This window comes from Camelus ferus, chromosome 11, assembly GCF_009834535.1.
Source record: "Camelus ferus isolate YT-003-E chromosome 11, BCGSAC_Cfer_1.0, whole genome shotgun sequence".
In the NCBI taxonomy this organism is placed as follows: Eukaryota; Metazoa; Chordata; class Mammalia; order Artiodactyla; family Camelidae; genus Camelus; species Camelus ferus.
In genome coordinates, this window is record NC_045706.1 from 45,378,612 (window position 1) to 45,405,282 (window position 26,671).

General features: G+C 35.2%; 1 protein-coding gene across 7 annotated transcripts in view; it reads right to left on the reverse strand.

The window, feature by feature from the left end:
* The window catches only part of JMJD1C (jumonji domain containing 1C), a 257,660-nt gene that overhangs the window by 196,863 nt on the left and 34,126 nt on the right, over positions 1 to 26,671 (reverse strand). For 2 of the 7 annotated variants that reach the window (XM_032491483.1, XM_032491482.1), the window contains exon 1: positions 13,035 to 13,542. The exons of 2 other annotated variants lie outside the window; for them this stretch is intronic. In XM_032491483.1, coding sequence (XP_032347374.1) covers positions 13,035 to 13,202 — 168 coding nt within the window. In that variant the 5' untranslated portion in view covers positions 13,203 to 13,542. Of the gene's footprint in view, positions 1 to 13,034; positions 13,560 to 26,671 lie in introns of those variants that run through there. 3 more of the 7 variants (XM_014551733.2, XM_032491480.1, XM_032491489.1) reach the window with 2 other exon arrangements.

Genomic DNA, 26,671 nt, shown 5'->3' on the forward strand with positions numbered 1-26,671 from the left:
ATCACTCACTTCTAAGAATCCATAAAGATATTACTGCTTATTCATTCATTAAGCACTTAAAATTGATGAGACTATACATGATAATACCTTACATTTGATTAAGGTTGTACACCTTACAAAGCACAACACTCTTAAACAGTACCTGTCATTAGAAGGTATTCAAATTTTATTAAATAAAAGTATTTCAATATTTACTCATATTCAATATTTACTGAATGACAGGATATTTATTGAATATACTATTTCATTCACACAACCAGTTTGTGAGGTGGTCAAAGCAAGTACTTATTCTAAATCTTCTACTCATTACTTTTTTTTTTTTTAACACCGCTAGTACTATCAGCTATTTAATTTCCCACTACAATTATGAATTTATTTCCTCTAATAGTTCTACCAATTTCAGGTTTATATATTTTAAGTTATGTCACAGGTACTGATAAATTTGAAATTATTCTGTCTTTTTGCTGCAAAAACTCTTAGCTTGATGAAGCCTCTTTATCTCAAATAATGCTTCTTACATACTGTCTTCAACATAGCCACACAAACTATCTTTAATTAACATATGTATACAAGTTTTTTTTTTCATTCTTTTTACAATCACCTATAAGTATTCTTATGTTTTAGAAACAGCAAATAGGTATACTTTGTGTGTTCTCTCAAGGTCTAATAATCTGCTTTTTAATAGACGTGTTTATACCTAAAAATATAAATAGAAAAATGAACAGCATGAGGTTGTAGAGAATATCTCCCAGGCCAAGGCACAAGATAAAACCCCAGAAAAAGAATTAAGTGATGAGGAGACATGCAATTTATCTGAGAAAGAGTTTAGAGTAATGATGGCCAAGATGTTCAGAGAATTCAAAAGGAGTACAGATGCAGAGTGAAGTTCTTAGCAAAAAGTTGGAAAAAATAAAGAATACCCAAACAGAGTTGAAGCATAAAAATCATTGAAATGAATAACACGCTAGAAGAAACCAACAACAGACTAAGTAAGGCAGAAAAATGGATCAATGAGCTAGAAGACAGATTAGTGGAAATCACTACTGCAGAAAAGAAAAAAGAGAAAAGAATGAAAAGAAATGAGGACAGTTTCCTCCCTTGGGAGGAAATAAATAAAACAGAGATTTAAAAAACAATAGAAAAAATCAACCAAACTTGAAAGAGTAAATAAAATCGACAAACCTCTGGCCAAATTCACAAAGAAGAAAAGAGCACAAATAAGCAAAATTAGAAAGGAAAATGGAGAAATTACAACAAATAACACAGAAATACAAAATATCATATGAGAATATTACAAAAAACTATATGGAAGCAAAATGGATAACCTACAGGAGATTGACAAGTTTCTGGAAACGTACAGTCCACCAAGACTAAATCAAGAAGAAACTGGCCACTTGAACAAACCGATCACTACAAATGAAATCAAATTAGCAATAAACAACCTCCCTACAAATAAAAGTCCAGGACCGGAAGGCTTCACCAGGGAATTCTACCAAACATACAAAGAAGAACTCATACCAGTCCTTCTCAAACTCTTCCAGAAGACTGAAAAGGAGGGAATACTCCCAAACTCATTCTATGAAGCCACCATCACCCTGATACCAAAACCAGGCAAAGACATTACCAAAAAAGAGAATTACAGACCAATATCACTGATGAATATAGATGCAAAAATCCTTACCAAAATATTAGCAAATAGAATCAAACAGCACATAAAAAAGATTATACATCATCAAGTGGGGTTCATCCCAGGGACACAAGGGTGGTTCAACATATGCAAATCAATCAGTGTAATACATCACATCAACAAGAGAAAGGACAAAAACCACATGATCATCTGAATAGGTGCAGAAAAAGCATTTGATAAAATTCAACACACATTTATGATAAAAAGTCTCACCAAAGTGGGTATAGAGGGAACATACCTCAACATAATAAAAGCTATATATGACAAAACTACAACTAACATAGTACGAAATGGTAGAAAAACTCAAAAGCTTCCCTAAAATCTGGGACAAGGCTGCCCACTATCACCACTTTTATTCAACATAATCTTGGAAGTCCTAGCCACAGCAATCAGGCAAGAGAGAGAAATAAAAGGTATCCAAATTGGAAAGATAAGGTAAAATTGTCACTATATGCAGATTACATGATACTATACATAGAAAACCATAAAAGGTCCACACAAAAACAACCAGAATAGAAGAATTCAGCAAAGTAGGAGGTTACAAGATTAACGTACAAAAATCAGTTGCATTTCTTTACACTAATGATGAATCAACAGGAAAAGAAAGTAAAGAAACAATCCCCTTTAAAAATAGCACCCAAAGCAATAAAATACCTAGGAATAAATCTAACCAAGGAGGTGAAAGACTTATACACAGAGAACTATAAAACATTGATTAAAGAAATTCAAGAAGACTTAAAAAAATGGAAAGATATCCCATGCTCCTGGATTAGAAGAATCAATACTGTTAAAATTGTCATACTGCCCAAGGTAATCTACAGATTTAAAGCAATCCCTATCAAATTATCCAGGACATATTCCACAGAACTAGAACACATCATAATAAAATTTATATGGAACCACAAAAGACCTAGAATTGCCAAAGCATTACTGAAGAAAAAGAAAGAGGCTTGAGGAATAACTCTCCCAAACTTCCGACAATACTACAGAGCTACAGTAATCAAGACAGCATGGTATTGGTACAAAAACAGACATATGGACCAACGGAACAGAATAGAGAGACCAGAAATGAACCCACAAACTTTTGGTCAACTGATCTTTGACAAAGGAAGCAATATACAATGGAATAAAGGCAGTCTCTTCAGCAAATGTTACTGGGAAAACTGGACAGCAGCATGTAAATCAATGAAGCTAGAGCACTCCCTTACACCACACACAAAAGTCAACTCAAAATGGATCAAAGACTTAAACATAGGACAAGATACAATAAACTTCCTAGAAGAAAACATAGGCAAAACATTATCTCACATACATCTCAAAAATGTTCCCCTAGGGCAGTCTACCCAAGCAATAGAAATAAAAGCAAGAATAAACAAATGGGACCTACTGAAACTTACAAGCTTCTGCACAGCAAAGGAAACCATAAGCAAAACAAACGACAACCTACGGAATGGGAGAAAATTTTTGCAAAAGATGAAACCAACAAAGGCTTGATCTCCAGAATATATAAGCAGCTCATATGACTTATTAAGGAAAAACAAATAACCCAATCCAAAAATGGGCAGACCTAAACAAGCAATTCTCCAAGGAAGAAATACAAATGATCAATAGGCATATGAAAAAATGTTCAATATCACTAGTTATCAGAGAAATGCAAGTCAAAACTACAATGAGGTACCCCCTCACACCAGTCAGAATGGCCATCATTCAAAAGTCCACAAATGACAAATGCTGGATAGATTGTGGAGAAAAGGGAACCCTCCTACACTGCTGGTGGGAATGCAGTTTGGTGCAGCCCCTGTGGAAAACAGTGTGGAGATTCCTCAAAAGACTAGGAATAGACTTATATGACCCAGGAATCCCTGTGCTGGGCATATATCCAGAAGGAACCCTACTTCAAAGACACCTGCACCCCAATGTTCACAGCAGCACTATTTACAATAGCCAAGACATGGAAGCAACATAAATGTCCATCAACAGATGACTGGATAAAGAAGATGTGGTATATTTATACAATGGAATACTATTCAGCCATAAAAACGACAACATAACGCCATTTGCAGCAACATGGATTTCCCTGGAGAATGTCATTCTAAGTGAGGTAAGCCAGAAAGAGAAAGAAAAATACCACATGAGATCACTCATGTGTGGAATCAAAAAAAAAAAAAAAAAAGAAGAACATAAATACAAAACAGAAACAGACTCATAGACATAGAATACAAACTTGTGGTTGCCGGGGGGAAAGGGAAGGGGCATGGGAAGGGACAGACTGGGAGTTCCAAATTTGTAGATACTGACAGGCATATGTAGAATATATAAACAAGATTATTCTGAATAGCACAGGGAATTATATACAAGATCTTGTGGTAGCTCACAGCAAAAAAGAATGTGACAATGAATATATGTATGCTCATGTATACCTGAAAAATCGTGCTCTATGCTAGAAATTGACACATTGTAAACTGACTATAACTCAATAAAAAAAAAAAAAGAGCATTCTGGGACAACATAATGCGCACTAATACTCGCGTTATAGTGGTCCCAGAAAGAGGAGAGAGAGAAAGAACTTCAGAAAATTTTTGAAGAGGTAATAACAAAAAACTTCCCCAACTTGGGAAAGGGATCAGTCACTCAGGTCCTGGAAGTACAGAGAGTTCCACACAGGATCAACCCAAAGAGGAACACATCAAGGCACACAATCATCAAATTGATATACATTAAGGATAAGGAGAAAATATTAAAATTAGCAAAAGAAAAGCAACAAATAACATACAAGGGAAAACCCATAAAGTTATCAGCTGATTTTCCAGCAGAAATTCTACAGGCCAGAAGCAGTGACAAGATGTATTATATTTAAAGTGATGAAAAGGAAAAACCTACAACCAAGAATACTCTATCCAACAAGGTTCTTGTTTAGATTTGAAGGAGAAATTGAAAGCTTCACAGATAAACAAAAGCCAATAGAATTCAGCACCACCAAACCAGCTTTACCACAAATGTTAAAGGAACTTCTCTAGTCATGAAACCCTAAGAAGAGAACAAAAAGAAGACAGCGAAGGGGGGAAAAAAATCTACAAAAAATTGCTTTGGCAGTTTAGGGTCTTTTATGGTTCCATATAAATTTTGGAATCGTTTGTTCTTGTTCTGAAAAATGTTGTTGAGTACTTTGACAGGGGTTGCACTGGATCTGTACATTGCATTGGGTAGTAGGGCCATTTTGATAATGTTGATTCTTCCAACCCAAGAGCACAAGACATCTTTCCATTTCTTTGTATCATCTTCAATTTCCTCCATCAACGTTTCACAGTTTTCAGAGTATAGGTAACCTCCTTGGTTAAATTTATTTCTAGGTATTTTGTTGTTTTTGATGCTACGGAAATGTTTATGCGAATTATAAAATTCTGGTTTTTGAAGTGGAAAAAAGAAAGTGAATGAAGGGCTGCAAATGGCAAAATATCCTTCTTTCTTATGGGTGAGTTGTATTCCACTACATCTACATGCTGCATCTTCTTTATCCATTCATCTATTGATGTGCGCTTAGGATGCTTCCGTATCTTAGCAATTATAAATAATGTTGCTGTTAATAGTGAGGTGTATGTATCTTTTCGAATTAATTCTTATTTTGTGGTCGGCTTTATTCCTTTGATAACTATGTAAGTTTAAAAAGTTAAACCTCTAAACATTCTTAGAAACAATGAACAGTATATATATGTAAATTTTAAAAATATGTGCAGTATACTCTTTATATGTATTTACATGCAATACATTGTATATGTGCAGTCAAACTAACAATTCTACCTAACAAAACTGAAAAATGAAAAAAAAAAGAAATGTTTAGTTAATTTACATTTAATGCAACTACTAGTATATCTGAGTTTAAATTACATCTCTCGTGCTGTCTGTCTCACTTTTGTTGTTTCTTTTTCTCTCTTCTTTTTTTAAGCTATAACTTTTAGTTCAAGAGGGATTAATCGTTTATATATTTCAAAACCATTACGGAAAGATAGGACACAAATAGTCTATATTCATATTCATTATTTATTCTGTTTATTCAGATGAACAAGGTAAAGTAAAATGGTTTCTCTTAAAATGAGTCACTTTGGTGTTAAAACACGGTAAGGGATTTTGAAAGTTACAAGTAACAATAAAAAATTTTAGGGAATAGGGGAAACACTCTAAAATATGACCTGTATAGTTTAATCAATGTGGTTTTGAAGAAGATAAAGCAGACAGACCAAAATAATAGTATAGTACTATTCAACACACTGGGACAGTTTACCAACTTTAAATTGTTTCACAATTTAAATACCTTACCTGGTGCTGTGTTGCCTTGATGCTAAAATTCACCCAAAGGAATAACAATTTGGGAAGGAAATGAATCTTTTATTAGCTATACATAAAGCCATTTTACATTAAATGGCTATGCATAACTTTACCCATACATTGACATACTACTTCCATTTTTGATATTCCTCGGGTCCTAAAGATGTTTTCTGAATCCTACGTAAACTCAGAAATTTCGACAGATGGATCAGATGTTTTAGCTCCTAAGTGATAGTCTTTCACAAGACATGAATTAGTCACACAGATCTCCTGTCTTTGAAAAATTCTAAAATCTATTCTAGGAATGCTGACTTAGTTTCTACTTCATGTTCTACTGTTTCTACATTTTCTAGCATGAGACAGGAAATCTTCTACATCTAAAATACATACTTTTCATAGCAACATAGCAAGTACTAGAAGACAGCTGAAATGATGAAGAAGCTAAATTCAACTTAAAATTTAAACACCTGCCATGATACCAATGTAAGTAATTCCAACTAGGGGAATAATCAGATGAACAGACATCTTCACCACAGGTTTTCAGGGGTAACTGAACCCATTCAGGGAGTTAGTAAGGTAAAAACTTTTCATAGTAATGCCAAGACATTATTTTCCTTTTCCACTCTTATTCTCTCATCAGTGTTCAGAGCAGTTTTGCACAGGCTACATGTAGTATGATAGCACTGGTCTGGCAGGAAACTGAACATGTGCCTGTATATTTTAACTTCTCCATTTTAATTTTTAATACAGTAAATATCAATAGATATAACCCACAAAAGTCAAAATTTTATGGGCACCTCAGTAATTTTTAAGGTTTAAAAGGATGCTAAGACTGGAAAGTTCTACACTAAGGTTACACACTTTGCAGGCAGACCACTATCATTCTACTGTCACTTAATAATCTGCCTAGTAGTAAACAAGTTGCTTTTAACACGAACTGTATATAAACTATGCCTTAATTTCAAAAATATTAAAATGGAAGTGGAAAATGTATACCATAATATCAAAGTAGTTATTTTAGGATTAATTAATAGTATATAAAATGCTGTTAAATTGGATGTCTTTCATGAACAGAAATGGAGTAAATAATATTTTATACACCATTTGATTCATTAAGAATTTGTTCTCTCACTGGACTCAGTTCATGCATACCAAGTAAAACCATTTTTAACAGAAGAGAACATATCTGACAGTCTGACATCAGAAACTTTTCATCGGCAAATGAAATTTGAAAGGAAGCACGAAGTGCATTTTATGATTTCATAACAGTATATTACAGTATTTAATAAATTTCAACGAAAGACTTTGGCTAAACATAATAGTTTGTGTAGGGGATTAGGAAATTTTAAATTTCAAGGATAGAGACAACATGGAGTACATCTAAACATTAGAGAATGAAGTATGGACTTTAATAAGCAAAGGAAAAACTACTCAAGTGAGCTAAAAGGAAATGCAGGATGAGTAATTTGTCTACAATGAATACAAGAGACTGAAAAAGGAAGAAACTTGAAAGTAAAAAGACCATTTAATGCATGCCTGGGGCAATGACATGGCAGCACAAATTGGAAAAAGTGGGGGGAGGGCAGTGGGGAGTAGAGCAGACTGCAATTTGAAGAAGAAAATTTGCATAATTCAGTAGATACACACATTTTAAATGGTAGTTGAAGGATGAGGCATTTTTTAAGTCTACCCTGGATAAATCTCATAAGGGGAGCTCTTCCACTTCAAGATAATGAATTACATTGTAGAAACACTGTATCAGACTCAAATGTGGAATATTCATGTACAGACATCAAAGAAAAGAGGAGAGATGGTGGATTCAAATTGAAGGCCAGTGCTTAAGTGGTAGGTTATGGATGCAAAGAAATACAAGTAAATTCTCCAAAGGGAATAACAAGATTTAAAAAACAAAGTAAAACAGTAAAGCAAAGGACTATCAAATGCTAAATTAAGAAGATGGGAGGAGCTGTACTCACTAAAGGAACAAGTTCCAAAAGAACTTCAATCATGGGGTTGCAAAACTCAAGAAAGTAGAGGGTCAGGGAGAACATTTATTATAGCAATGAAAGGGGCTTTTTTTTTTTTTTTAAACTTTGAAAGTGTGAATCACTAATCATTTGGAGAAGCAATCTTTGACTTCTTTTTATCAGCCTGAACTATAGGGTATTTTTTCACAAAAAGTTAAATGTAGCTGATCAAAACTTCCAAATGAACGAAGAAATACATACAAAATTAATTTAAGACCCAATATTGTAGCCTTCAGATATTTATTCTACCTCAATTTATTCAATCATAAAAATTCAAACCCTATGATCTCATTTTGATGATCCAAAAGAAACACTAAACAGAAATCATATTTACATAAAATTATGGTCCTTGTAATAATATAAGACATGTCATAATGAAATGTTTCATTATCTAAGAATTAAGAGCTTTTGAGACAAGACTTGAAATTTATTTTTACTTAACAGATACTTTATTCCAAGACATTACAAATAAAATATTAACATCACAATTCTAGAACTACAGAATAGGGAAAGCTCTGGATTCTGGACTAATTCTACCCACTGAATGGAATAAATGAGAAAATTGTGGCCCATATTCATTTTCCTGTACATAAGTCTTTAGGACCATTAATAATAATAAATTCAAAAGAAGGGGAAAAAATCTGTGTATGTACTGAATCAGGCATAAAAGTCTTTCTACCTAACAAGCTAAACCAATTTTCCCTATAGTTAATTTAGGCAGATCACACTGAGCAATGAAGTAAAACTCATTCATTCATTCAACGCTGTGTGCTTAGACTAGAAATTAGTATTAGCAATACTGCAACACCATGATATAAATTTCAGACTCACCTAAAGTATTATCCTAACAAAACTTATAAAGGAATCAAATGTTACCAACTCAATATGAAACTTAAATGAAGAGACAGCTAAGCAGAAAAAGTACTAAAACAGAAAAGGGCTTCCTTATAAACAAATAATCATAAATCATTTCAAGCTCCTAAATAAATTTTAAAAAACTTTATATGCACATAAGATCTGTAAAGTAACTTTAATCTGAAGGTATTATAGGGTTGAGAATAGTTTAAAATCTGCATTTCAAGGTTAGCTACTCTTCACTACGTGACCTTCCAGAAAGTTCCTCCAAATAAAAGCAAATATATGTTTGGTCTATGAAACACAATATAATTTTTTCTTCCTTTTAGTTACTGAAAAAACATGATAGTTTTTTAAAAAAAATACTCACACTTTAGATAGGGTTCGCTCTAAACGATGCAATTACATTAAACTTCAAGAGATGGTAGGTAAGTTACTGAATGGATGGATAAATAGGTAAGAAAATAAATGGCTGTTAAGTTGTGCAAATGAAGTAAAATGAGTAAAGAGTAAATCAATATTTGCTCTTTAATTAGCGTAACAATATTATTCAAGGATGAACATTACATAACAGTACTCTCAACTGTCAGCTTTCCTTCTGTAATACTATCAACCTTCTAGAAATGTTCCTCAAAAAAGTAAGGCACTAATCAATGTTCAGCAAACATAACAATGCAAGAACCTTTCTAAATAATGGAGCTAAAAAAAGAACCCTATATGCTGAGAACTCACAATAAATTTTATGTATTTCAATTTCTTCAACAACTTGGTCCTCCTGAATAAAAAGCATTCAAAGTCTTTTGTTGATTAATGTAATTCCAAGATAACCTAGAAGATTTTCAGGCCATTTTTTTAAAGTCATCAACAAAATACGTGAAATTATCCAAGCATAGTTGAGTAAAGTTTCTACCAGTTAAGTTCATTTACTAAAGAAGTCAGATAGTGATACCACTAAAACTCACAGCATGAAAAAATACAATCAATTTTAGCCTAAATTTATTTTAATTTGTATCAAATCATGTATGTTCGTATTGTAAAAAATATTTTTGCTACAATAGTGTGGTGGGCAGAATGCCACCCCAAAGATGCTCATGTCCTAATTCATGAAACCTGTAACTATGTCATATCCCATGGCAAAGGAAAATTAAGGTTCAAATGGAATTAACGCTGTTAATAAGAAGATGGGGAGATTATCCTGGATTATCTGGGTGGGTCCAATATGATAAGGACACTTAAAATAAGAGGAAAAAAGCAGAAGAGTCAAGAGGATGATGTGACTACAGAAGAATACAGTTTTGTTGCTGGCTTTTAAGAAGGAGGATGAGGATCATGAGCCACGGACTGTGGGCTGCTTCTAAAAACTAGTTTAAAAAAAAAAAAAAAGGCCTCCAGAAAAAAAAATAGCTCTAATCACACCTTAATTTAACTCACTGAGACCCATGTGTTAGACTTGTCATCTCCAGAACTGTTGAAATAATCAATCTGTATTGTTTAAACCAACAAGGTTGTGATAATTAGTAAACAGTAGAGATAGGAAATTGATGCATATGACAATTAGTCATATATAAGACCAAAAATAAGAATAACTGATTAACTTTTAAGACAAAGTATTCTGTAATCTACTCTCAAGTTCTGATAATTATCCTTCCAAATCATGTGCCATATATAAATACACAACCATGATTCCTAATAAATTTTCAGGTTATAAACCACATGTATTTATAACTTAAAAAAAGGAAAAACACTCACAAAAATAGCCTATTTACCAGCATTTTTTATGTAACTGGTCAAGCTCTTTTGGGCTTGATTTATTCTGCAGTAACAAAAGTCTACAAAGGCTTTACACTATGGTGATGTTAAACTATCCCAAGTTCCATTTAATTAAGGAAATATGAATGTAAAAAAAAAGAAATATGAATATTAAAAAATTTTAAAATAATGAAATCTGTAGGCTGTAGGATAAAAACTCAGATTACACAGTAATAACAATTTTAAAAAAAGACTATGGAAAACTGTTGGAAGGTTCACAGTTATGGTTCAAAACACATTTTTTGAGGTAAAATCTGCATAGAGTGAAAAACACAGATATTAGTGCACAATTCAACAAGTTCTGATATATGTATACACCCATGCAAATCAAGATGCAAAACATTTCTATGATCTGAGAAACAACTTACAGTTCTTTCTACTCAATTCCCTCCAACCACATACATTTTTCATTTTTAAAATATTTATTTATTTTTAGGAAAGAGGTAATTAGATTTATCTATTTCCACTTTTGGTGGAGGTACGTGGGATAGAACTCAGGACCTCATGAATGCTAGGCATGCACTCTACCACTGAGGTATACCCTCCCCCCTCATTTTTAAATAGCCCTTAATACCTTACCTTCTCAACCATGTGTAAACCTCATTCTTTATATCATTTAAATTTCCATATAATAAAGTATTTTTAATATACTTGATATTTGATACCAACTTTAATAACTTGACTATCACCAAACATATATGTAATTTAAAACTGTATTTCCCAATTTTAAAGTTAACTACTAAAACAAAATACTGTGGCAAACACAAAGTATCATTCCATATTTATTTCGAAAAAACGTTAAAATGCTAACCCATAATCCAACTATCTTCCACATAAAAGCCAAGACAATTTCCTATCACTAAAAGAAGGAAAAATAGTCAGCACATGTTTTTTATACAGTTATTGAACTGCCACAATTTGTAGAACCATTAAGACGTTTTTTTCCTAAGGAAGATTCTTTTACATCTTTTCAATGAGAATAACCATCCAGAATCTTCAAAATTACCTCTATTCTGCGTATTTCCTATTAGATAAACCTATGAGCAAAACAAACATGCTTTGCAACATCAAGTCGACATTAATACATACTGCATGTAACCATATCATCGACTAGTCATGAAACCGAGGTTTGCAAAAACACACTCAAAACCGCTAACAAAAATACTAAGATAGGTATGTACACAGATACTAAAGTGAATCTGGAATTGTAAATCTGCATATAAACAAAAGGAAAAAAATCCGAAGTTTGAAATATTCATTGAAAAATTAAATGTCCCAGCATATTCCCAATAAACTTCATTGATTATGTATTCATAAATCAACCTTTCAAAGTCTAGTCAATTTGTTGCCTCTATTCCGCTCCTTAACTCCAATCTGTGTCCCCCAGTGAATATGTTTACTGTAACACTAACAGCATATCCCTTCTCGAAATATCCTGCACATTCCTACACTACTGAAAATATTAGCAGTGTCACAAGAAAAGCATTCAAAGAAAAAGACACTTTAGGGTTCTGTAGGATCTTTAGCATTTCATTTTCAATGTTCCTTGCATCATTTAAAATCATATAAAACCCAGGAACGGATGATTTTCAAGTACTATTCACTTCTAACAAAAACAAAAACAACAACATAACACTATGGACAAAAAATGAACGGAAGGAAAGAAGGCTGGGGGAGAGAAAGAAATTAATTCTCATAAAACCTCCAAACCAAAAATTTCCATTTTCATCGTTTCCGGTTAGAAATCCAATTATCTAACTGTAGAAAGAGGTTGAATCTGGGCACTGCCAATGCCATACCCTTTGCCTCGAAAACACACAAATTTCAGGACTGGAAAACCAGGGGTCTGCCTCTTTCCTTTTCTCCTTCCCCTTCAGCAACCTTACAAGGTAAGTTTTAAACCCTCAACCGCGGCACTATTGAGACTTCCTCTAAGAAATGCTGGTGAAGCTGGAAGCCTACCGCCAGGAGTGGTCCGCTCCTCAGCCGGACCTGTCAGTGCGGCGCCGGGCTCGCAGCCCCGCCTCGCCGTAAGATCTCCGCGGCCGCCCGGGCGCCGCAGGGGCAGCCGCGGCCAACCCCAGAGGCCAAGGAGCCCAGGCGGGCACCGCGGAGTCCCGTTCGGTGACTGCCCCCACCGAGGAAGCTACTCTTGGGGAAGCGGCGACCCTGGCAGGGGATATGGGCAATACTGCCGTGAGCACGGAAGAGGGGCGTGACCGCCAGTTGGCCAGGCTGAGCCAGGTGCCAGAGATAACCCCAGAAGGTGCGGCTGCGAGACGGGGATGGGAGTGCAGGCGCAGGCTGGGAGACTCGGGGGCGTTTGCTCTTACCGCCAGGTCTGGATTGCGGCTGTCCCTATGTGACACAGCTCGGATGACCCCCGCTCGCCAGCTCCGCCAGCAGCGTCCGCTGTCTCCGCTTTCCGGCCGCACCTCTTCGCCGACCGCGAGGCACAGGAACCGCTTCCCCACCAGCTCCGGCCGCGTCTCCACCGCCATAGCAGTCACTGCCAAAGCGGCCGCTGCCTCCTCAGCTGCTAGCGAACCAACGAAACCCCCTCCTAGCGGCCGCCCATGTTGAGGACAGCGGACTTGGGGACCGCGGCCACCCCACGAGCAAACGAGCGCGGACTCGAGGGCGCACCGGACGCTTTGCCCAGAAGGGCACAGCGACCTCGGTCTCTCTCAGTCCTCAACACTCCCCTGGACTCCCCAACTTGAAGACTCCTCCTCCAGCTCACGGGGAAAAAAAAGAGAGAGAAAAGAAAAGAAAAGAAAAAACTGACAAATCGCCGCACCACCGTCGGAGGCTCGGAGGCAGCACCGGCCGCTGCCGCCACCGCACCGCGGCCAGTACTACTCCGCCTCCCCTTCAACTAGCTTGGTTGCGAGCGCGCTGCGCGTCTCCTTCCGCCGGCGCGGGCTGGGGGAGGGAGCCGCGGGAGAGGGTCTGAGAAACTACCGCAGACGGAAAGTAGTGCCTGACGCCGCAGCTGTAGCTGCGGGGCTAGCCAGGACAAAAAATAGAGTGGGGCAGGAGAGGGGGATGCAGTTCTTCAGGAACGCTACTAGAGCGTTTGAAGTCCACCTCTCTACTCGTCTCTCCCTCAGAAGAAGGGGTGAGGCGAAAACGAAGCGTGCTCGTTCCACTCTGGGTCACAAAACAAACTCCAGGTGAAAAGCCGCATCTCCAGAGTGATGTGTTTTTTCAAAACACACGGCGACGGCAGTCTGAGTTAGCTCGAATTTTGTCCGAATTAATAGACCTGTAGTCGCAACAGCAAAGCAGAGCAACACTCTCAACTGAAAACTAAGCCCACAGAACTCAGCCACTGCAGAGCAACAATTCACGACGTTAAATGAAAATGAAGACAACATCGTCATCCTTTCATTCTTCTTGTTTTGGGTGACACGAACTACACGTTTGAGCTATTCAGAGATTTACGCCTCTCTACTGCTTTGTTTTAAGAAAGTCAAACACCCGCTTAAGGGCTTCTGTCACCATTCTTAAAATTCACAGTCTCTGGCGCCAATTTGAGTACTTTCAGTACTAGTACCTACCCCAACTCACTGGTCGGTTAGCAGAAACAGGGAAAGGCTCTGGATTCAGCTGTTGCAAATTACCGTGGAAATAAAAGGGTTTTAGCCAATCACAGTTCAAGAAAATAAATTATGTTTACTTCCCATCCAATCACAACAGGACTTTGTAACCCATACACATACAAACCTCCAACTTGGAACAATTACTCCTTCTTTGATCAAAGCCTTGAATTCTTCTAAATCAAACCTCCATATAGATGTCAGTGAGAAATTCGACTTTAGACATAGTTTATAGTGTGTTTAAAAGGTAGTTTTTAAAACTCCAGTTGTGTTTTTCTTTTCAGGGCCACTAGTGATTATACCAACTCCAAAAAATTCTTCTAGCCCAATAAAAACTTACTCTAATTTCAGGTTTCTTTTTTCCAAGAGTTTTTATATTTATTTCAGATATGTGTAAAGCTATAGCCCTTGCTTTTCAAGAATCCATACTTTTGCAGAAAATGCATACAATTCTAGGCATCATACTGCTCTCTACTTTTTTTCCTTTTTCAGTTTTATTAGGTAGAATTATTACAGTTTGACTGCACATATATAATATATTGCATGTAAATACATATACAATATACTGCACTTTTTTTAGTTTACATATATGTACTGATCATTGTTCATGATAATTTTTGGTTTCTTAAAAGATTTTTCTAAACCTCTACAGAAGTTTCCTTTCTAAAGGAGTTTATACTAGAAACATGAATATTTAAAATAAACACAAGGCTTTAATCTGCTTTCTTACAACATCCAAGCTGAGCTGTTTGAAGCAGAGAATACATGGCCACTGCTAGCAGGTTAGAAATCAAAATTACAAGGAAGAGAGATTTTAATCATCATGTCGAATTCTGCTAATCTAAAGGCCAAATACAGAACTGTAATAGATAAACAAAGGAAAACCACGTCTAGAAATGCATAGTCGCAAGCTGAGAGAAAAATTTAATTTTACTTGTGCAATTTTATTTCCAAATCCATTCTTTTAGTACATACTATATAATACTCAGCAAATCACCTTGGGAACTACAGACTGAGATTTCTAAAGTATCAACTTGGATTCAGGAGCCAGTAAAATCACCTGGTGAAAATAATCAAACATGTGGAAAGAGAAAAAACAGAGTAAGAAGACCAACATTCAGATATCAAATTCAATGATTTGCTTTGTGATCTTTGGTATGATACAATTGTTACCAAAAAATTGCATGCTTCCTAATCTCAGTGATATTCTAAGAGCAAGTAAGAAAATATAAAGTCACTTGAGAAAAGAGATGCAAGTAATACTATTATAATATAGATACCATTCACTGAATTATATTTTTAGAGTATAGGCTGTTGGGGTGCCTTACATAAAACTACCAGCTGATTTTAATTTTGTAGGTAAATTCCTCTAAATGGTCCCCTAGGAACCTTCTCTACTTACAGAATGCTGTCCTTTTAAGTGCTCTGAAAAGCATGTAAATTCATCAAACAATCAAAACACTTCAAGTGCAGAAACAAGTTTTTTAAAAGGCCGTATATCCTCATAATATTTTCAATCAAACATCTTAAATTCTTAGTACTATACTCCAGATGGTAGTTTACGAATTTCTTAATTACAACTAGTGCCTAGGGTTTACCAAAACCAAAAAGTAAAACTTAAAAAATTAAAAAATAACCCCCCCCCCACTAATTTGTGAATATTTTGGTTTAGGAGAAACCTAAAGGGCACATTTTTAAATATAGAATAAAAAGGACCTAAACGATTTTTGTTTGTTTGCTGGCATTTTTTGCTTAGTTTCAGGGAATACAGTTGACCCTTGAACAACATGGGTTTGAACTGCTGGTCCACTTACATGCAGGTTTTTTTCCCCAATAAATACTACTATAGTACTATACTAACCAGTTGGTTGAATCCACAGATGCAGAATGTGTTCTAATGCCAACTGTAAAGTTGTAATCAAATTTTCTACTGCACTACGCCCCTAACCCCTGAGTTGTTCAAAAGTCAACTGTATTTACATTATTTTTACAAGCAAATCGTAACTGTAAATAAGATGGAATTAAAATAAATTTTAGTCAGATTTGAAACCTTAGAATATTTGTTCAATTAGCTCCCTTACATTCTTTACTTTCATAAAGATCCTCAGAAAATGCCAGTATTAGTAAATACAAAGAGTTACAATACTTTTCACTATATAGGCAAAGAGAGTAACACAGAAGTATTTAAAATTACTAACTTTATAGAGGCTGAAAATTTAGAAATAAAGACTAGATCTACTCTTTGCACCCCCACATGCAAATATGTATATTAAATACAAATACACATTAATACATTAATTCATGCAAACCTCTTACATCAAATACCTTAAATCTATATAAAAGATACATTGAGGGATTATTATTTTATTTTTTTAAAAAATCCACAAAAATTTGCTCATAAAATCTACTTGGTTTATTAAAAAAAAAAAACAACCCTGACTTACAAAGGAAGAAAATGTATTCATTGCAATAATAAGGGACATAATTATCTGCTTCATTATCAATAATTAGTAGTTCATGAAGTTTAGTTTTATAAGCAGTCGACTACTTCAACTTTTTACTTTTTGACCTGGTGTAATCATAGAAAGGACCAATTATCTGCTCTACTACATACCAGTATTCTGTGTTACTAAAGGTGTCTGTTTTTTTTTTTTTTAGATTTCAAAACATTTTTTTTCCTGTTATGGATTTTTTTTTAACATTTTTTATTGATTTATAATCATTTTACAATGTTGTGTCAAATTCCAGTGTTCAGCACAATTTTTCAGTTATTCATGGACATATACACACTCATTGTCACATTTTTTTCTCTGTGAGTTATCATCACATTTTGTGTATATTTCCCTGTGCTATACAGTGTAGTCTATTCTACAATTTTGAAATCCCAGTCTATCCCTTCCCACCCTCCACCCCCCTAAAGGTGTCTGTTTTTAACATCACAAATAGACAAAAAGGTTAAGTGCATGTACAGACAGTCTCCAACTTAATGATGGTTTGACTTAGGATTTTTTGACTTTAGGAACAGTGTGAAAGCAATATGCATTAAGTAGGAACCATACTTGGAACTTTTAATTTTGATTTTTTCCCAGGCTAGCGAGTAGTACAATACTCTCTTGATGCTGGACAGTAGCACCAAGCTGCAGTTCCCAGTCAAGCCATGCAATCACAAAGGTAAACAGCCGATATATACTTAGAACCTTTCTATACCCATATAACCATCCTGTTTTTCACTTTCAGTATAGTATTCAATAAATTACATGAGATATGTGACACTTTATTATAAAACAGGCTATGTGTAGATGATTTTGCCCAACCGTAGGCTAATGTAAGTGCCCTGAGCATGTGGCAGGTAGGCTAGGCTAAGCTATGATGTTCAGTAGATTAGATGTGTTCAACACATTTTCAATTTAGGATATTTTCAATTTATGATTGATTTATCCAGAGGTAACCCCATCCTAAGCCAAGGAAGATCTGTACCTTGTAATAATATTAGTCACCATTTATGGAACACTTACTATCTGTCAGACACTATGCTAAGTACTTTACACATGTAATCTCACTTTATTTTAAAGATGAAGAAAGTGAGGTTTAGAGAAATTTGCCTAGGAATACACATTAAGGAACTGGAATTCAAAACCAGAACTTACTGATTCCCAAGTATCTGAATTATGCTAAGAAGCAACTTAAAAGAAACATGAGGCCAGTCACCAAGTTGTTTCCTCCTTATTAATAACAAAGATCATCCATAACTGATTTGTTATGGATGAGACACACTGATGTGTCTCACATCCTGCAAGGTTCTGGAGATAGGGCCTCTGTCCTTGAGAAATTCAGTCTATCTGGAAAGATAGACAACAGAAATACCTTGGTTTGTTTTGTATTTAAGGAAGTATTACTGGAATGGCATACAAGATAATTAGGGCATTTTAACAGTTTTCAAATCTGTAACTTGGAGGCTTTTATTCATTGTCAAATGTAAAGACTGGGCTGGGTTATGAGGTCTTAAACTACCATATACATGAGTACATCTAAGAACTGTGGAAGCCAATGTTAAAATGAAGAAAATCAAGAGTTTCAACTTAATTATGCAAACGGAGACCAAGAATAGAATGGAATATAAGTTTATGTTACCATGCTTTTTATTAAATCTTAAGTAATTTTTATTTAGGTATTTCTCTAAGCACTATTTTAACTGAATTCCTCAATCACACTTAGGATAACGATAAAGTAATCAAATATTACTTCCTCAAGGAAGCCATCTGATACCGAGATTATCAAATTCCTAATAACAGATTTTCAAAACATTTCCCATTTGTCTTAGTATATGTAATTTATTTTTATATCTGTCTCCTTGGACAGACTATAAACTCTATAAAAGCAAGGACAATGTATCTTTATCTTGTTTCTAACAATGTTCCCAGCATCCATTAAATCTTCTGCAGAGTAGATACTCAATAAATGCTATTGAATTAATGAAAGAATATAGCAAAAATGTACCTTCTTCTAAATCTAACCCAACTAAGAGGAACCGAGAATCTCTCAATCAAGGGTCATAAATAAGACTTCATGTTCTTTCTACAGGGTTATTCATCTCCTTTAAAACAATGTCTTACATACATTATCTCATTTCATCATGTACAATGTAAAGCCTTCATAAAACTTGAGCTTCACCAGAAAAACAAGGTGGTTCATGGGAGTAATTTCTAAAGAAGAGATAAAGAGTTACAATTCACAAGAAAAACATTCATTTTGTTACCAAACTACCAATTTAATGCAAACCCCAAAATGATCCTATAAGTATATATGCAAAACACCCAGTCTGTTCTTAGTATTCTAAAGAGAACAGTCTCAAATAATGTCTTTGATGGAGCCAACATACAAACATCATTCTGACTACCTTCTTGATGCCATGTACAAGGAAAAAGAGGAAGAAGAAAGGAAGAAGAAATGAAGAAATCTCTACTGGGCCTCCACAGTTGTTACCTAGTTTCCAATTTAAATTCTGCATGCACAGGAATCTTCTACTTCTTTTCAACATTTTTCTATTAAAAATGAAACTTTATTTTCTTATTAATTTTTGAGGGGGGATGTAATTAGGTTTATTTATTTTTATTTGAGGAGGTACTGGGGATTGAACTCAGAACCTTGTGCATGCTAAGCATGTGCTCTAGCGCTTGAGCTACATACCCCTCCAAAAATGAGACTTTAAATCTGACTTATGAACTTTTTTAATTTAGAAAGAATGAACATAATAGCACTGGAAATTTCCTAATCTGCTGAACAAGGAGCTGTAAGAAAAAAAGAAATGAAAAATTGCTATTGAGTATACAACAAGTCTTCCAAGGGTGTTCCATAGCACTTTTTGTTTATTCATCACCCCTCTCATAAATGGTAGTTAATACTACCATTAAAACATGCTAGATAGAAGCTTGCACTTTGCATCTTCAACTGTTATGTTAGCTCCTTTACTTATGAACAAGTTAGGTTCCTAAAGGGTTATCTTCCTATTATTCTCATAAGCCTTCATTATTGCCATATGTCAGTAGTGGCAAAGCTAAAAGTCCCAAAGAATGGCTCTGTTTATATCCATGAAAATTAATGAAGGAAAAGACCTTCTATACTTTTATTTAAAGTTATAAATTATGAAAAGTCAAAGTAAAATCTAAGCTAAAAAGTAATACTGAGTCAAAATCTCAGCATGCTAACTATATTCCATTGATGTTCTTCCCCACGGATGAAGCTAGATTCTATATAAAGAAAGAACTTCATGATCAAGTACACACAGCTCTGAGGCACATTTCTTAAATTAACAGAATCTAGCTTCAAAGAAACAAAACAGAAACAAAACAAGACCTAGCAGTGAAATATGGGGAATTCTTTCCCTTGGCACATTCTCAAAAAAGCTACATGATTACATATAATGAGATTTATAATGTATTACAAAACATAAATATGTAATAAAAATAAATTACTCTACATAAAGGAAAGTACTGTCTTGTGATTCCACGTGTGCTTCATTATTACAGATTAATTGTTTATTTAATTAAGGAGAGTGCATAAAATAGTGTTCCAAATACCGAGTTCATGTTCACAGAAGCTCAGTATATGGAAATCTCTAGATACTTTCTTTAAAAATCACAACTGACACACATGAAAAACAGACCTCAAAAGGACTTTAACTATAAATTTAAAATTCAAATCAACATCCCCAAAACATTCTGCTACTCCAGGGCAAAGTTTGGTATTATCTAAGATTAAATGGCCAAGAGAAATATTCAGAAAGGTAACCAACTTCTCGTTTCACAAAATACGCAAACAGAAGTTAAAACTGGTCAATCCCCATTCCACAGGGCCACTTACAAATGGATATTTTAAGATGTATATCTCAAATGCAGCAAACCTGAAATTAGCAGTCACATAATGCAGGGTAATGAAAGAGCAGGAGTCAAGGAAGTCTAAGTTACTTATACCACTAACTACTGTTTACTTTGGATAAATCACTCTCCTTCTCCAGGAATCATATATAAAATGCAGAGGCTGACGTAATCAATAGAGTTCCTAAAACTTTGATTCTAAAGCTTCTAAATAACCTACCAAGCAGTAAGGTATATACTCTTCTGACACATGGTAGATTCAAACCTGAAAAATGTTAAAGGATTGACAAGAGTAATTTTGCTTAGGAAAACAAATGTTTTTAGCCAGAAAGGTTCTATCTTGGACATCTCACAGAAGATATACATATCAATCATTAATACATACAAACTAATAAAACAGACCAAAAGACTTCCCAATGAAAACAATAATTCTTTTAAACACCATTACAGAATTGCTTCTTTCCTTGCTTCTCCAAATTTGCTCTTAAAACTACCATATTAATCTAGCAGAACTAACTTCAAATGGAGGAATTTTTGAGATACTCTAAATACAAGTAACCTTCATACCTGAAACCTTTACCTTGCATGCTTTAATATTCTTCTTTGCCTTTAGTAGCTAAAAAAAAATCTTTTTCAACTATTCTAATTACAAAAATTAACTTAAAATCAATTGTTTCACTTGCTTTTACATCTAAATTTACATGGATCCTTCTTTCCCCACTTGCACTCTGTTTTTTGATATTCACAAGTTTTAAATTTTTATACACTGAAATAAGTTAAAAAATCTATGTTTCAACCTTAAGCCATGCTTAGAAAATATGTAAGTATTCTTTTGTATTTTCTTCTGGAAGTTTTATGATTCAAAATTTTATAATTCCTTCAAATTAGATGATAGTATCTACGACTGATAGAGGGACAGGAAATCACCCTGACCCCAAACAATAGAGGTCTACTATTATTAGGGGGAAAGCAGGATTACTGAGAAGAGTCTGCCTATAAAGTTGGCCTAGGACCAAAAATAAGGCCCCATGCCCACCACCACAAAGCTAAACAGCCCCCGGGTCCCCCAGCCTACCACCACAAGGCAAACGAGCTCCTAGTAATAAGTAACAGCGCTCCATTAATAGAGAAAGAACAAAAGAATACAGAAGGCACCTATCTGAAGCACAAATATACAAGTAAAGCTAAAGATACAGGTATAATAAAAACACTGAGTTAAAACTCTCCAGCAAATCAGCCCTCACCTTAAACATGAGGTGATGACAGGAGCATTTAAAGCTGACGATGTACTAAAGATAACCAGAGCAACAAAAAAATATACGTCCTGATAAACTCTAGGCAAGACTGATTCAATCCCCCATATTAACAGCTTAGCAGAACAGAAGTCATGCCCACTTCTTGGCATAAACTCTAGATACATCAATCTCTATTATCTTGTAAATGATAGCTGGCATTCGATCAAAAATTATAAGCCTAGTCATGGGATGACTTCCCTAGTCACCAAAACAGTGCCTGCACGTTGGGTTACCATTTCCTTTTTTATAAGTCATACAAAAACATCTCTTTAAGTTCTTTAATTTGTACTATTCTTTCCAATAAAGTAATTTGCTACCCCCCCTGCAAAATTATAAACCACACAAAACTTCAAGAGCAAACAAATCGCTGTCAGAAGACAGAACCACCAACAGAAGCAGACTTAAACAGATAACTCAAAAGTTGAAACAATCAGTCAAGGAATTAAAAATAATTATGAATAATGATGTAGGCTCAAATGGAACAGGTGAACAATATGCACAATCATATGGCAAGTCAGAGACAGGAACTACAAGAGTTGAACAGAAATGCTAAAAGGGTCAAATTGAAATGCTGAAAATGAGAACTGCAATAACAAAAATTTACAAAGCCTCTGATGGGCTCATCAGAAGATTTAACATAGCTGAGAAAAGAATCAATAACCTTGAAGACAGGTCAACAAAAATTACCAAAACTGAAAACACACAGGGGAAAAAAAAAAAAAAAAAGAGTAGGGGAAAAAAATCTGTGCAACTACAACAGGATGGAAAGTTTCAAATTCATTGTATGAGATCAGCATTACCCTGGATACCAAAATCAGACAAAGAAATTACAAGAGAAGAAAACTATAAATCCTTCATAGATGCAAATATCCTCAGCAGAACATTAGCAGATCAAATTCAGTAACCTATAAAACGAGTAACACACCACAACCAATACAGGTTTATTCCAGGACTATTAGTTGATTCAGCAATGAAAAATCAGTATAATTCACCAGATCAACAGACTAAAGAAGGAAAATACTATGGCATCAACAAAAACAAAAAATAAGCATTTGAAAAAATCCAATCCTCATTCCTGATAAAATTCTCAGCACATCAGGAATAGAAGGGCATTTATACAGTCTGATAAAATGCATCTCATTAAAAAATTACTGCTAACATCGTATTTAATACTACAATAGTGAATGTTTCCCCTCCAGATTCACAACATGAAAAGGACATCAGCTGTCACCACTCCTATTCAATAAAAACACACTCAAAATCCTAGAAAATGCAGTAAGAAAAAAGAAATAAAAGACATACAGATTGGAAAGAGAATAAACCTACTTTTATTTGTAAAGGGCATAACTGTCTATATAGAAAATCACTAAGAATCTTCAAAAAAGCTCCTAGAACTAATAAATGAGTTTAGCAAGGTTGCAGGATACAAGATCAATATGCAAACATCAATTATATCTCTATACACTAGAAACAAAAAATTAGAAATCCAAATTTAAAGCCAGTAGCATTTATAATAGCAACTTAAAAAATGTAGAAATGTAATACAATACATACAAGCTCTCCATGCTGAAAACTACAAAGTACTGCTGAATGAGAGACCTAAGTAAATGAGGAAATATACCATGCACATGTATTAGATGACTCAATTCTTCCCAAACTGATCTACAAATTCAAAGTAATCTCAATCAAAATACCAGCAAATTTTTTGAAGCTAACAATCAATGAGTTAATTCTAAAATCAAGATAAAGGAATTGGAACAACCAAAACAGTTTCAAAAAGAAAAAACTGAAGACTAATATTATCTTACCTCAGGACTATACTATAAAGCTACATTAATCAACTCAGCATGACATCAGTAAACAGATGAATAGAACAAAATGGAGAGTCCAGAAATAGACCCATACATATACAGCCACTTGATTTCTGACAAAGGTAAAAATGTAATCCAACAAAGAAAGGATAATCTCTTCAGTAAATAGTGCTAGAACAATTAGATATTCATATGTCACAAATGAACCTTGGACCATTGTTTGCACCATATATTAAAATCAACTCAAAATGAATCATAGACTTGAATGTAAAATGTTTAAAAATCTAAAAAACTTTTTAGAGGAAAACACATGACACTGGGTTAGGCAAAGATTTCTTAAAATCCATAAAATTAATGAAATTAAAAATTCCTCTCCCACGATTATGGACTGGGAGAAAACATTTGCAAAACACGTATCTGATAAAAAGATTGGTATCCAAAATATTTAGAGAACTCTCAAAACTCAATAATAATTTTTTTAAAATTTTAATCAGCAAAAAATTTGAAACGATATTTTATCAAATAAGATATAAAAATGGCAAGTAAGCACAAGAAAAGACACTCAACATCACTAGGTATTAGGGAAATGGAAAGAAAAACTACAATAAGATACTATTACATGCCTATTAGGATGGGTAAAATGAAAAGAAAAAGAAAACTAGCAATAGCAAATATTAAGGAGGATGAGGAGCAATCAGAACTCTCATCCAGTGGCAGCTGGGAGGAGTACAAATTGGGACAGCCACTTTGCAAAACAGTTCAGTAGTTCCTCATAAAATTAAACATACACTTTTCATATAACCCAGCAATCCCACTTTTAGGTATTTTCAGCCCAGTGAAATAAAAAACTTTTTGTTCGCACAAAAACCCACATTCAAATGTTTATAGTCATTTTATTTGTAATTGCCAAAAGCTGGAAACAACTAGCTCAACCAGGGAGTGAACAAACTTTGAAATGCTACTCAACAGTAAAACAGAACTGAGTATTGATACATGCAATAATATGGATGAACCTCTGCAAGGAGAGGAGGAGGTTTTCAATTGCCAGTGGTCAGTGATTTAATTAGTCATGCCCACTTAGCAGAACCTACATAAAGACCCTTAAACAGGGTCCTCAAGGCCCCTCAGGTTCAATAATTCACTAGAATTACACAGTAAAGAGCCGTTTTACTCATGGACTCAATTTATTATAGCAAAAGGATGCAGAATAAAGTCAGTAAAGGGAAGAGGAGCATAGGGCAGGGTCCAAGAGATACCATGCTTCCAGATGTCCTCTCCCAGTGGAGCTGTGCAGACAGCACTTATTTCTACCGGCAAGAACATGTGACAACATGCATGGAGTACGGGCAACCAGGTAAGCTCACCTGAGGCTCAGTGTCCTGCGTTTTCACCTGAGGTCTAAAATATATGTAGGGTTGATCATCTGCATAGCTAACTTTAGTCTCCAGCTCCTCTATAGGTTAATCTGATACCACACAGCCCAAGGACGCCACATTGTCAGCATAGGCAACCTGGTGTGGCCAAAGGCCCTCAGGTAAACAAAGACACTCTCACCAGGCCGGACATCCCAAGGGCTTAAAGGTTACCCCACCATGAGCTGGGCAAGCCCAAATCTTAGGCAGCTTTGGGTGCAGCTGAGCTATTTTTACTCAAAACACTTCTGACGCCAAATGTATGAGTTTTTTCCTCACACCAACTAATTCTCCAACTCTTCAGACACCAACTGGGTGTCCTACAATTCATTTCAATTCTGACATTAACTACTAAATCAGTGCTGGACTCCTCAGGCTTTTGGGCTCAGTCCCACAAGAAAGCCCCTATGTCAGAGACCCGCTGCAAGTATGGGGTCCCCAGGTTACTCATACTTCTATCGGACTTGGCTATAAGTTTCCCACAACCCCCACCCCCTTTCAATGACAATAATTTGCTAGATCAGCTCACAAAACTCCAGAGAAAATTATATTTACTTTTACCAGTTTATTATAAAGGAAACAAGTGAACAGTCAGATTAAAAAGGCATACAGGGCAAGGTCCAGTTGGGTCTTGAGCACAGGAGCTTCTGTCTCCATAGAGTAGGAGTGTGCCACCCTTCTAGCAAGTGGATTTACCAAATCTGAAGCTCTCGGAACCCCACTGTTTAAGGGTCTTTATGTAGGTTCTGCTAAGTAGGCATGACTAACTAAATCACTGACCACTGGCAATTGAAAACCTCCTCTCCTTGCAGGTCCAGGAATGCGGCTGAAGTTCCAACTCTCTAATCACATTGTTGGTTCCTCTGGCAACCAGTGCCCATCCTGAAGCTATCCAGGGGCCCACCAAGAGTCACCTCATTGCATAACCTTAGGCATGGTTGAAAAAAGCTTGTTACGAATAACAGAAAATGTTCCTTTCAAGGATTTTAGCAGCTCTGGGCCAGGAACCAGAAACAAAGACAAAACATTTATTTTTTATGTCACAGGAACACTATTCCTTTACTTCCCAACCTCAAATGCATTTTACTAAGTGACAACAAAACCCAAAAGGCTCCAAAGTGTATGATTCCACTTATACAACATTTTAGAAAAAACAATATAGGGAAAGAAAATAAACCAGTAATTGTCAAGGTCTGGGATGTGGGAGGAGGGTTTGTCTACCAAGAGGCACAAGATAGTATTTTGCACCTTGACTGTGATGGTGGTTGTACAAATACACATGCTTATCAAAACTCACAGAACTAAACAGAGAGCAATGATTTTCACTGTTTGTGAGTTACACCTTGATTAACCTACAATAATCAATAATATAGATACAGTGACCTGAAACAATTTCATTCTTTAAAAATGGCAAATATAAATATTATATAAATAACAACAAATGCCTTTGCTAAGTGGAAAGCAATGGGAAACTGT